The 13278-nt window shown below is 36.5% G+C and overlaps 2 protein-coding genes across 3 annotated transcripts in view; one reads left to right on the forward strand and one right to left on the reverse strand.

The window, feature by feature from the left end:
- The window catches only part of LOC124407872 (tubulin polyglutamylase TTLL5), a 117298-nt gene that overhangs the window by 50446 nt on the left and 53574 nt on the right, over nt 1-13278 (forward strand). The window lies entirely within an intron of this gene.
- The window catches only part of LOC124407873, a 31545-nt gene that overhangs the window by 17962 nt on the left and 305 nt on the right, over nt 1-13278 (reverse strand). For both annotated transcript variants that reach the window (XM_046884432.1, XM_046884433.1), the window contains exon 2: nt 926-2733. In XM_046884432.1, coding sequence (XP_046740388.1) covers nt 971-2716 — 1746 coding nt within the window. In that variant the 5' untranslated portion in view covers nt 2717-2733 and the 3' untranslated portion in view covers nt 926-970. The remainder of the gene's footprint in view (nt 1-925; nt 2734-13278) is intronic.

Here is a 13278-nt window from a genome sequence, read left to right on the forward strand (position 1 = left end):
GTGATCCATAGTCTGACAGATAGCCACGGCGGTTGCCCTGGCATAGTTTAGCTATTGTAATCAATCAAATTAGGTGTTATCAGGATTGGTTTCTTAACCCAAGTCTGAGGCAGACGGCGGCTCTGGTTTTCCCGAATCCGTGTGTTAGAAGGGAGCACTGGTAATATACCCATGTCTCCGACTGAGGTAGCTATGATTGGAAATCCTTGTCTCCTGGAGGGAGCAATGGCCGCTGAGCCCCCGTCTACCGATCGGAGCAGCGGTGGAAAATGCTTGTCTGCGACAAAGGCAGCTCTGTATATTATTATATGTGAAATATGTAAAAATATGATTTCAATGGATGGAAAGTTGAAAAATAGTTGTCTAACCCATACAAAATGGTCCAATAGCTGAAAGTTGTGATCCACCAGGTGGGGTCGGGTCCCAAGATCATTCTTCCGCAAAAAACCAAAATTCGATTTTTCGCCCGATTTTGGTCAAAATTTCGGTAGGGTCTGCCCTTACACCGTCACCTTTATGAATAAAGCTTCCATAATTTTAGACTCGTTGCTCTTTTTATTGTTATCAGTTAATTTTATAATTATAATATCTTGCTAAGAATGTAGTAAGAAAACAACAGAGCTATATTATTTTAAAGTCTGACCAACTTAGTAGTTGTATAAACTTTATTGACGTGAATTCCTTAACTCTTAAAGGGGGACTTAAAAACTACTATACATGCGATTTTTAAAATTATAGTTTATACAAAGAATAGGTATTCATAAATTCAGATCTTAATCGAATTTTAGTAACAATTATTTGTTCATAACAGAGTTACAAACTACTGGTTTAATTTTTAATTTTGATTACAGATGAATTCATGTGGCTAATAATTACCAGTAATCTAATGCTCACGTTAAGTAATTTTATTACGGACATTGAGATTATGTCAATATTTGCTATGATGATACGATAATGGGTGCAATTTACGCTATTGGATACAATTACTCCAAAACCAATGCGAGCCGGGGGATAAATTGACATCAAAATTGTCTCGAGCCAAAGTCTCCCGCAAAATTCTTACTCCCTCACAGTCCAAGCCCCAGTTGGCCAAATTTCCGATTCGCTTAAGATTTTTGCAGCTGTAAAGCATATTCAAAACAGTAGAAGTTGACACATTGCTTGCCTCGTAAATGTAAAAGCAATTCAAATTTTGTACCAAACTATTTTTACATTTCTCTGACTTACATCCACTTTTTGATTTTGCTGAAACATTCAATAACTTTTCCAAGTGCAAGTTAGTGAGATCAAAACAACTGTGAACATGTAAATCTGTCAGCTCTGGTGCCAGAGAAAGTGTTTTTGTTATCGTCATTGCGCTAACTGTGCGACCTAGTTGAACTTTCTTTAGATGTCTCAGAGGTGGAGGATCGGTTCTGTTACTCCAAACAACGTTCGAACCATCCATAGATAGTATTCTAAGATTCGGGCAGCTGGAAAATATTTCTCTGAGATCTAATTTTATTGGGTTTTCACTTTGCATTATTCGTAGGTTTAGATCGTGCAAGTTTTGGCCATTGGTGCGCAGGTAGCCGTAGAAACCCTCCAGCCATTGTTTTTGTGCTGGAATACTATGAACACTCAGGGAAGTAACACAAGAAAATAGTCTGAGTGACTCCGGGGGATGGTGAGGCTCAGAAATATGAAGTTTTTCCACCTTTGGACAAGCCTGTGCTAAGATTTCTAATCTGGATGGCGTGGTTCTTAAAGTACGGGCTTGAGTCAGGCTGAACGGAGGGTTCAAACCAGTTGCGCCTCGGTTCATAATTTCCATTACTCTTCCTACGTGATTGTATTCGGCCAACGATTCCAATTTTGGAACGTGAGCAAGAGCGATAAGCACTCCTTCACTCGTTACACTTGTATTGGCCACGTTTAAAACCCTAAGCGTATCACAGAGGAAGTTTCTGCTTTCACAGTACTCGAGCAGTACTCCAAAATCGGAATCTTTTTCAGTCTTCAAACTCTTGAGTTTCAGTTTCGAAAAAAGCGTTTTTATGCGGGACCAACTATTAGATTCTTGAACAGGAGGGTGATACAAAGTTTTGTCACGAAGTTCGACTTGCAACAGCAACTGTTTGAGACCAATGTCTGTTACTTGTCTGGAGCAGGCAACATCCAAAACGACCAGTTTCGAACACGCTTTTCCAATCACTTGTAGTACCGCATCGTTTGCTATGTTCCTGAGTGTTAAACTTCTCAAATTCGTCATGTTTCGCAATGACGTTCTAAGTAGCTTACAGTCCAGTCTAAGTAGTGCAGAACGAGCCAGTTCAAGAGACTCCAGTCCAACCCCTTCTGCCGCTAATAATTTTAGGAGCGAAGTTTGATGGCTGCATCCATAGTAGCAGCACAAATTAACTTTGAGACTTCTGATATCATGTCCGAGTAAAAGAGCAAGTAGATACAATGGTGCCGGGCCGGAGATCAGAGTAGAACCATCCGGCGAAGGTCCATAAAGCATTTTGGACGTTTCCTCTATCACTTGAGAACGAAGGCGCGCCGGAAGGGCGTTCACATAGTAAGGCCTGATAGTTTGTTTCGCATAGGCGAACACTTGAGCGGCAGGTGATTCTTGAGATCGCATTTGAAGGCGGCGGCACGTCCCGTCGAGCTGCTGGCACACACGTCCCAAACTGAGCCCCTCTAGGGAGCTAGGCTGACGGTGGCCCGGCATTTTCTCTTGTTTATTCACTGCGTGACAAAAATTCGTTTTAGTTAGTTACTCTCAAGCATGTAAATGGTCATTTAATCTGACCAGAAAATTTGTCTCAATTATTAGTATCTTTCTAAATAAGTCTATCACAGCATGCTCAAACAATATTCAAAAGATTTGCCATTTTCTAGTTTAACAGTTGTCAAAGATGTAGGAGACCATGAATTATGGCATAATTTAAGTGAAGCATATTAATTTTGTAAACGTAACCCCTAGAAATTAATGATAGCATTGCAGAATAGTGCTTGTTTGCTACTGTTGTACCTACATACATACAATCCATGTACGAATGCAATATATCTTTCATCGATTCGATAAGAAAGTTATTAATAACTTTTGTTCGTGACTTGGGACGCTTCGAATTAGTAGGGGGTTGAAATCTCGGTAGCAATAACATACACTATATATTTCAAGTTCACACGTGTACCCATTCGACAGATATCGTTGTCCACAAAGAATATCTGCGAGCAAGAATATGAAAATTTAGATGAAATTTTATCCCTCAGAGTGTGGACAATAAAAATCTTTATTAGTACGAACTGCATGAGGAATATCCGGTAAAACTCAAATGTTCAATATCTTTGGGCGAAATTAGTCAATCGAGATGTTTTTTTTTAATCGATGGAAAATTTAATCAGGTATTAGATGGTGACTTAAAACTATTGTATCTTTACAACAAAAACAGATATTTGTCAAAATGTAATGAAGGTTTTGAAAATTTTTGCGATCTTTTTTTATAACAGCTAATATTTCCATGACAAAAAAAGGTATTGAACTTCTAATTACGATCATTGGAAAGCTGAAGAGTTGTATTTTAAGGTTCTCTGATTAGTTTTTTGATTCGCTCCAAAAAATACATTTTTCGAACTGTATGAAAATATGCCATTTTTGATTAAACAAAAAATGATTTACTGAAGAAATTTTTATTATCTTCATATGAAAAAAATACAGATGCAAAAAACAATTCCGGTAAATGTCTGTTCAGGGCATTATCCTACGCTTGTTGAACACCAAATAGAAGTATCCACAGGTAAGGAAAAGTATTGTTTTGCACGTTATACAAAATTGGCGAGAATATGAAGGTTTTACCGTGGATGACGAATGGCATTGGGTATTGATCCCATTTCCTGCTGATCATTAGCCCTACGTGAGTAAAAATGAGACTCAATTGGGTGATGTCGAACTGACTGTGTCAACATTTTTCAAAATACATTTACCATAAAAAGTAAGGCGTGAAGCACGCAGGGGCGAAGCCTCTAGTATGTCAAAAAATGGTTTTGTTTTTGATGTAATTTCGGTTGTAATTACTTTCCTATGCTAGGCACGTGTGGTCTCTTTTCCAAACCTTTTTTGCAAGTGTTTAGTTTTCGCGCATATCGGGTTTTGCGACGTTGCATAAGGACTGGGTGAAATATACCCGAAATCAAGTTTCAAAACTGTACTGTTCGGAAAACAAACCTGGACAGATACTGCCCTTTGGGCGTTTGATAGCTAGGGCTTCAACCCCCCTCCCCCGGCTCGGACTCCCATTCGCAAGGTCTTATAGGACGAGCGCGACTTTTAAAAATGTGGCCAGGTATCTGTAAGTCGGGATTGTTAAAATATTAGCAAGCAATAAAGCTTGAAAAAAGTCGAAATTTCCCGCTTTGTAGTTTTGACGTATCTTCCCAAATCAATACATCGATTTTATTAAATTATCATGGATATCGTTCAACTCATAAATCGTTGATCGAGAAATACTATTTTTCTACACTTATTTTTTTTCTTCGAATACGGTAAAACAAGTAGGGAGGTATACTTTTATAAGTCTGCATTTCCCCCGCCACGTGACCGATCAGAGTGAGAGAGAATGCTTGCAAATATTGTTCTCTTTGTCTTATCACGGCTTTAGATCGGTGCACAGAGCGCGCAGTTTACTGTCGCACATTTTGTTCGTTTCTGGACGTGAAGTTAGTCTATTACGAACTGGCGCGTGAGTGACAGCTGACGTCAAGTGTACATTTCGTTGCATTTTGTGACTTTACACATTGTTTACAACGAAAAAAAAACGAAACAAAATGCAACTCGACTATGGATGCTACGAGTTCAAGATGGCGTAAACGGAAAAGACGTCCAACTGCAAGTATGGAGTCTGTTCAAAGAACGATTGAAGATCGATAGAAAGGACAGGACAGAGCGCCTGAACAACTTCTTTCACCGATTCTAGTTGATGCACCGCAGCCTGGTCCATCTGGGATGCATGTTAATTGTGCATTACTATCGTCGACATCAACTTCTCATCATCAATTAACTGCGAAAGCTACAACGAGCAGAAGAAAGCTCGAAACTTTTCCTTCGACGCTCTCATCAGAGCGGGTGAGACTAATGAAAATTATCTTTCAGTTCATTCGAGTATCTGGCAGCCGTTTGGTCAGTCGTTCGAAAATTTAGTAAACACTACTGACTGTGTTGACGAGCGCCAACTGAATATTTCGAATTATTTAATAATTTTTGTATCGTATTACTATACATAATTTTGATACTGACTTGGCTCTCACTATTATTTTTCTTGAGTACTCATTAGTCTCAATTTATTTTTAATGCGATGCGAATTCGGAAATGACGCTGGAAGAAGATTCTTTCTAAGCGACACTTGAGAAGAAACAGCATCAATCTTGGAAAGCCCAGACTACCAAATATGATTATTCATTTTTCTTTTCTATTTGGACTGTATATTTTCGAGAATTGGTCATGTTTGTTTCTGTATTCATTGAAGTACGTTTTACTCAAAACTATATTTTTTGATCTTCGAAACGCTCCCTGTGCATGTACTTTTCTCCGATTGAGTTCTAATTTGGCATGCACCTTCGCACAAATGTTATACACAAAGCTTAGCATCGTTTTTTCTATAGTGCAAAAGGAACATACGATTCCAATTAGTCGTAACGTTGGAAATTTGAGATGTTACGGTTTTTAAAAAACTAGTACTCCTACCTGAAATTCTATACTAGCGTTTGTTCGCTTTCGTGCCCTAAGTGAGGTGTCGAACATAAATATGATCCGAGCATTCTTAATGCGCAGGGAGTGTCTTGAAGTTTGGTATTTTTATAGAATATTCTAAGGCGTAACTCTTATAATTTTCAACAAATCTTCAAGTTTAACCACCTATTTTCTCCGGCTCTTCGAGAACTTTCAGATAATCGAAACGGAATTTCAATTTGAAAAAATTTGTAAGAGTTTTGAGTTCCAGTAGGGCCCTTCCTTAAGTGGAACAGGGCAAAAAAAAGTTCTGCGGCAAGAATTCCTTATGGATTGTGGTTTAACAGAAGCTACGAAGTTACGAATTTGTCGAATTTTAGTTGTAAGGTAGATCTCCTGGTACCAGGTCAACAGAAACTAAAGTTGGATACGAAAAACCTAGAAGCGTTATTTGTCAGGTATAGCGAGAACACAAAAGGCTATAGGGTGTATTATCCGGAAATAGACGTTAGACGCGATGTGTCTTTTAGCCAAATCAACAACCGAAACAGGAGCAGGTCATATTATTAACTCATCCGAAAGAGAATGGACAAATCAACGAGCCGAACGAGAAGGGTGACGAAGAAGATGACGAATCGGATCACCAATCAGGGAGCAGTTTCTTCGAAGAGTGTCATGAAGTGTTGAGTGATAATAGTGATTCAAGTGAGTCTCAAGTAGATTTAAATACTACCATAATTCGTGAGCCGGAAAAACGTAAGCACAAAACCTTAAAAGATACACTGTTTACGAAACCACTGCCAAAAGTTACGTTTGAAAAGTTGGGCAAAGTTTAAATCTATTCTAAAAATTTTTTGTGTAAAATAAAAAAGGATCTTTTTTCTCGAAACATGTATATAAAATGTACAAATAAAGTGTTAATAAGGCGCTTAAGGTACAGGGCGTGCAAAGAAATTGTGACAAAATATATGTACTATGTGAATAGGTTTAACTGGGAAGGATAGCAAAAAGCTTTATCGGGGGGCGTGTTAAAATATTAGCAAGCAATAAAGCTTGAAGAAAGTCAAAATTTTCCAATTTTTGTATAGAAGTAGCAAGATTCTAGAACTATTTTAGTAGCTTCTATGAATTCTTTCTTGTTCCTGTTAGTGTGTTTTTCAAGTCATTTTCTAGTAATAATACATATCACCAACTTAGCAGGAATATGAGGAAATAGAGATACTACGTCTAATGTAATGAGGATATGGTCAACTGGTATTACCAATCTTTGATAGCTGTGTTTTTTTTACAACAGCTGTTTCAATATTGATTATATGGTCTTCAACAGATAGATCATGATTGTTGTGAGGTAGACCACGGTTAGGGCCTAGAGCAAGGCATTGTTTAATATTATGCGGGATATTTACGTTAAATAAGTTTACTAGCCAGTTACCAGGTATATTTGTTTCAGAAATTTGCGGTTTGAGTATTTTTCTCAATTTTGCGACGTTACTAGATTTTATAGTTTCAAATAATTTTTCAGCTTCTTTAGAGTCTAATGTAAAGTTGTTATAAACGATACGCATCTGAACCTCATGGATTAAGGTTTAAACACATGTCTATAAATACGTGTGCATTCGAATAAATTTTAATTATCTACAAATTAGCTTTAAGACAAAGTCAATTAGAAAAATAAACACTTTTCAAACTATTTTTGTTCTCTGTTTCTTAAAAGTAGCCCGATCGAAACGTCGCAAGATATAATGATCAAATAAAAAAAGTCTACTACAACCAAACTCGACGAATTCTTCCTTCGCAATGCAATATAAACAATATAACTGTCTAGTCAAATTACTGAGGAAACTTTTCGGACCCTGAATCAATTCGTGATAAATAACTAATAAAAATCATGGTTATCTGTTTCATAATCACAACCTAGGAAAAATATAGAAATTATTCATAATTATTGGACTGTATTGGTTGAATAAACTGCGGATACCTCGACGATGTCAGATGCAACGCTAGTAGTCTTATGTAGCCCAAGTTGATGTTTATGTAATCAATTAAACTTGGTTTGACAAACTATTGCACCTTTGATCAAACTGGATACTGCTATGAAGTAATCTGAGGAGAACCCTGATTCTATTCGAAAACAATTTTCTGTGTGTCTTATTTTTCGTGTGGCACATCTCTTATTTTTGCAAAAAAGTTATGTACTTGGTAGTAAACATTTCGATATCAATATTTTTTGTAGATAAAGGAATTCTTGGTAATACTTATTCAAATGCACGTTTTGGGGAAATGGATTCTGAGGCGGCGATCTGTTCCGACTAGTCAGTTACATTGGTAATGCAAAATCAGCCTACTTGGATACCGCCGGCTGGCCGCGAAGCAGGCTCAATCTCCGTAAATACAACATATACCATTGAAACGTCGTATTTTTAGGTTCTGTTATGATCACAAAGATTGAGCTCGTTTCGCGGCTGGCCGGCGGTGGAAACGGGCTGATTCTGTATTACGAACGAAATTGACTAGTCGAAAAAGTTGGCCGTCTTAATGTATTTGGCGCAAGGTTTTTGCACCTGAGGTAGTTTATGTGGATTTGCACGATGGCATGCGCCTTCACCCACATTGATTTGCAAAACCTCAAAATTCCTTGATATCGAACCTGAAGCCGTTTTTCAGTATTTTTATCTAGTCTGATATTCCACATACACCATTTAATGGCATGTAGCAGTCCTACCTTTACCGACCGAGCAAACTCATTCTTTTTCTTTCTATAATTATTAAACAAACAAACTGAAAGGATTGAAATTTGGACGACGCATAGATTTTTCGTAGCGGAATCGAGGAAGGTTACTCATATCACGAAAGTCGTAAAAAAAATGGTAATTTTTATACACGTGTTTACTGTGTTACTAGTTCTCATTGCCTGGCCTTAATATTGCATGGAAACAGTCTCACGATGGCTCGTTTTACTTCTTATTTTTCCCCGAATGGCGGAAAGTACCTCAGCTATGAGCTTTTTAGTTCCTGAAATACGGGAGTTGTGGGAATTGTGGGTAACACGTGTCAAAAAACCACAATTTTTTTTTACGATTCCGTTACGAAAGAGCTATGCGTCGTCCAAGTTTCAATCCTTTACGTTTTTTTTGGTTATTAATTGTAGAAGAAAAAAAATGAGTTTACTCGGTCGGTAAAGGTAGGACTGCTACATGTCGTTAATTCAAATCTACAATTCTTATACTTGGCTCTATTACTGTATTCAACGATCTTATCGTACAGTGTTGTAATTTGTTGTGGGTCGTGTACCGTTTTTCATAATTATGTACCTACCGTGGTCAATTCGAGTGTCTCGCACGTTGTCTTAAATTATTAATAATTTTCGGGTTTCGTAGTGAGTATGAGTCATTTTCAATTAAACCGCATACCATTTTAACGTAACCGAATGTGTAATTTTTTTTTGCAATTTTGTTTTTACTGATTATGTCCACAAAATGAGGAGGTAAATATGTGTTTCGCCGTTTAGCCGTTTTGGCATTTTTCTTGAAATGGTAAGTGCTTGTAGATTTTGAACAACTCGCGAAACCATCGTACGCGACCTCCTTCAAATGATAATTTTCTTGGCCTCTAATAACCGTACACGGACAAAATTCTATGGGGTATCTTTTTCGCTCAATGTTTTAACATGTTGTAGTACTATGTTAGAAGATCATCTGTGTAAACATTTTGTAGCAATTTTTTTTGAATGAATAATACCAACTCTGAGAAGAATACATCCTTTGAAAATTTTGAAAAAAATCACTAATATTCTACGTCCGAAACTCGATTCTTTGATACCCGTCCGATTGTGGACGGTTGAGATCTTCTATTTTTTCAACCAATATAAAAATTAAAGAAGCCTTATTCAATACACATTGGTATGGCTTACTTACAAGGAACATCAATTTCGTGTCTCCTTCTGATTTCGTTGAGACTCGTGTATGTTGTAGAACATTGAAAACTAGGAGACACATACTTTTTTTGATCTACAGTAAAACGGTCTAAAGGGGTGAAACCGACCCCTAAAGATTGGGTGATTTCTTGAAGCGCTTCATGTATTTCAATGAAACCAACACTGAAATATTTTTTTTAATGAATAGGAAAACTTCAGCGTCAGTATCTTTCAAATTCATCAATCATCTATATGGTGGATATGTGTTAAGGCAATTATGCATCATTTGCATGACTATCACACCAAAAGTTACATACAATGCAGTGCCATATGTCAGGTCAATGATCACCCCATAGTCTTTACGATTAACGAAGAACATAGTTATCATAATTGTTTTTTTTTGTTTATTATATTGAAGTTGATGTAATTATTGCATTATCTGGTGTTATAGTGAGCAAAACTATATTTTATATTTCGTGCAACTACCGTTGTTCTAGCTATGTATCTTATCGTTGTTATAACTATAGCATTTTTTCAGTGTACCTACGACCTTCTGTATGGCCTTGTATTAAAGATGGAGAATCAAGCTACGAATTTATAATTACTAAATACGAAATCAGCATAAATTTTGTTTGTTGTGAATACTTTAATAATTGACATGCATTTTTCACTGTGAACTTCTGAATTTAAAATTTTTTTAAAATCACCATCAGATTTCTTGTTCAATTCAAACTTGACTGGGGATGAGATACGAGCCGCAGCGTGAAAAATTTGTTCGTATCTTGTTTAGTTTTGGAGAAATTAGTCATTAAAATGAAAAATCCTCCAAAACGTTAATTCTCTTAATTAGTTTTATAACTTGTTGAATAACTTATTATTTAAATTTCAATAATACCTTCACGAAACCAACGGATTTGTTTGTTTCACAATACATCCCCACGAATTGTTAATTTTTGGTAAGGTAGTCACACTGTTATTCTAAGTATATGATTGTTGTTCTATTTCGAATTGTACTTGGCAAATTAATTATGCAACTATAATATTGGCTTGAATGTCTTATCACCTGCTCCACTTTGCCTAAAACTTATTTACAAATATCACCCATTGATCAATTGATTGAAATTTTTAAAATTCACTAATTAATTTTAAAGTTGAATATCTATGTTAGACGTATTTACTGAACGACTGTGGAGGTCATTTAACTCTCTGTTAACCTTTCTTGACCGGCACCAGTTGTTTGTCTCTTGACGCCGGCGCCGGGCAAGTCATGTCTCTCATGTGATCGCGAAAAGATTAATCCTACTCTGCGAATTTGGTCTAGTGCAATGATTCAAGTGGGAGCGCCACTGGCATCCTATTCCTGCCAGGCCGAGTCTTACGCACGCGGTGTACGCCTGTATGTACACTTTCCGAAACGGCCGGTCTTACAGAAAACTATCGGTATAGTCTAACGATAAAATCTCTATATAAATCGACCTTTTCTCATCGAGTTTCCTGCTAAAATATATATTTTATACAATATAATTTATAAATAAATAAAACGTCCCAGGGTTGCTGCCCGATATCCCTACACAGCTATTTTTAATTGAAAGTTATCTGAGTAAATCTTTTTCCATAGTTAAGGTAATTCAGATTCTTTGAAAATTTAGAATCAACCGATAGTAAAAGATGTATGTAAATAAAACGCCAAAGTTGAGTTGCCTACTTTTTTCCTGGTAATAATACCGGGTTGCCGGGTATAAACAGGTAAGCTTGTATGAATAATTTATCCTCATCAGATTTCCGTATACAATTTTACTTGAAAATTAGATAATTTTATTGTGAACACGGTGGTACAGGGTTGCATTAGACAAAGTTGACAGACTTTAGAGTTGTCGCGATTTTTCGACGGTAAACTTTCACGCTTGGTATATATGGGGCATTCCCTACCACTTCAAACTGGGTCTGACCCTTAAACTCTTGGATTGTGCCTGCGATTTTTATATGAATGTTCTCACTTTGAAAGGCACTCTGTTTTTCTTATATTTCTTCAACTCGATTTGAATTTTCTATCATTTTTTAATACGATTTTATTGATTGACACAATTTAAGAATCTGGTAAAATTCTAAAGAATCGTGTGTCAGATACCATAATCTTCGAGCTTAGAGCTGGAGTGAGATTTTTTCTTCCTTCCTTTGAAAAATTTCTCAAAAATCCAATGTAACATATGAAAATGTTTCATCAACCATCCATAGTAAATGACTCCCACTTCTATTTTTCTCAAAATTTTTTTCGGAAAAAGCTTGAAAATTTTGATATCAGACACACGATTTTTCATAATTTGTATCAAAAAAATCTAAGATATAACTAAGTTAAGAGGTCAAGGCTCGGACCTTGGTTGAAGTAGTATGGAATGCCCCATATATCAGTAACTGTGGTCACTTTTCAACCAAGTGACCACGGCGGAGTGGGCAAGGTTCACAGCTGATACGTTGCTGGTCTGTGTTTGAGTGCCATTGGCGGCCAACTTTCCTGTTTAACAGTTTTTTTTTTTTTAATTCTTTCATTTTTTTCCTCGTTCACATATTCAATCTTTTTCCTCGTTCACATATTCAATCTTACTAAATATCAATAACAAAGATTGTATTAGAAAGTTGCGGGGAAAAAATTGGTATACAACGTATAATAGTAATTTCATTTCTATCATACCGGTCCTTATAGAGACCGGCCACAAAATCGTATGACATTTCGATTAGAACTGACTCATCCATCCGACATTTTAAGCAAGGCTTTCACGTTTTGTTTATTTATACATTATATTCTATAAAAATACGTATTTTATCGGGAAATCCGATTAGGGAAGGTCGATTTAGGTCGGGATATTACTACTACGACTAATCGCACATACCTTTACTATTCACCGATCTTTTGCATCGCATCACGCACGATACGGCACATTATTTAGTGGCGAACGATACAAGTAGCTGAATAAAAATATTTCGATCATACAGACACCATTTTGGAACAACATATTTAGTAAAAGAATGAAACGCCAGCAATCCGATGGGAATTTATTTTTATCACAGTGGAAAATGAGTTCAGAGTATTAAATTGTTCATAACAAATAAGATTCTTGCTAAATCTGAAATAAATAATTGTGAATTTGAAGCTCATTCTTTCATCTTCGCAACAAGCCTATACCGAAGGTTGTACAGATTAGGAGCCGAGATATCATTATTTGAAAGAGGTCGTTTTTAATGATCTCGTGAATTTTTTTGAAAACTTTGAGCACTTGTCAGTTAAAAAACATTTCAAAATAGCCAGGTATTAATCTTATAACCCACTGACCGTAATGCAATGACATTCGATACCGAGTCATTTGTGGCTGCGACACATATTTACGTAGACTATTTGCGATGTTATTGAAAATTTTTAAGCACAGGAACGTATTTTACTTTTTCACATTTATACTGCGGATTACAGAACCGATGATGCTTGTGTTTTGCAAATAAAATAACGATAAACTGCCTAAATATATATTAAATCTTAATATTATCACCAACACTTAATTGTTCGGTTAACACAACGCACTATATACCAACGACGCAACTGTTCTCCGAACCCAATTATAACCAAACTGTGCAATCAGCGCGGAGCCGCTACAGCGTGTAT

Source organism: Diprion similis, chromosome 7 (genome assembly GCF_021155765.1).
Source record: "Diprion similis isolate iyDipSimi1 chromosome 7, iyDipSimi1.1, whole genome shotgun sequence".
Classification (NCBI taxonomy): Eukaryota; Metazoa; Arthropoda; class Insecta; order Hymenoptera; family Diprionidae; genus Diprion; species Diprion similis.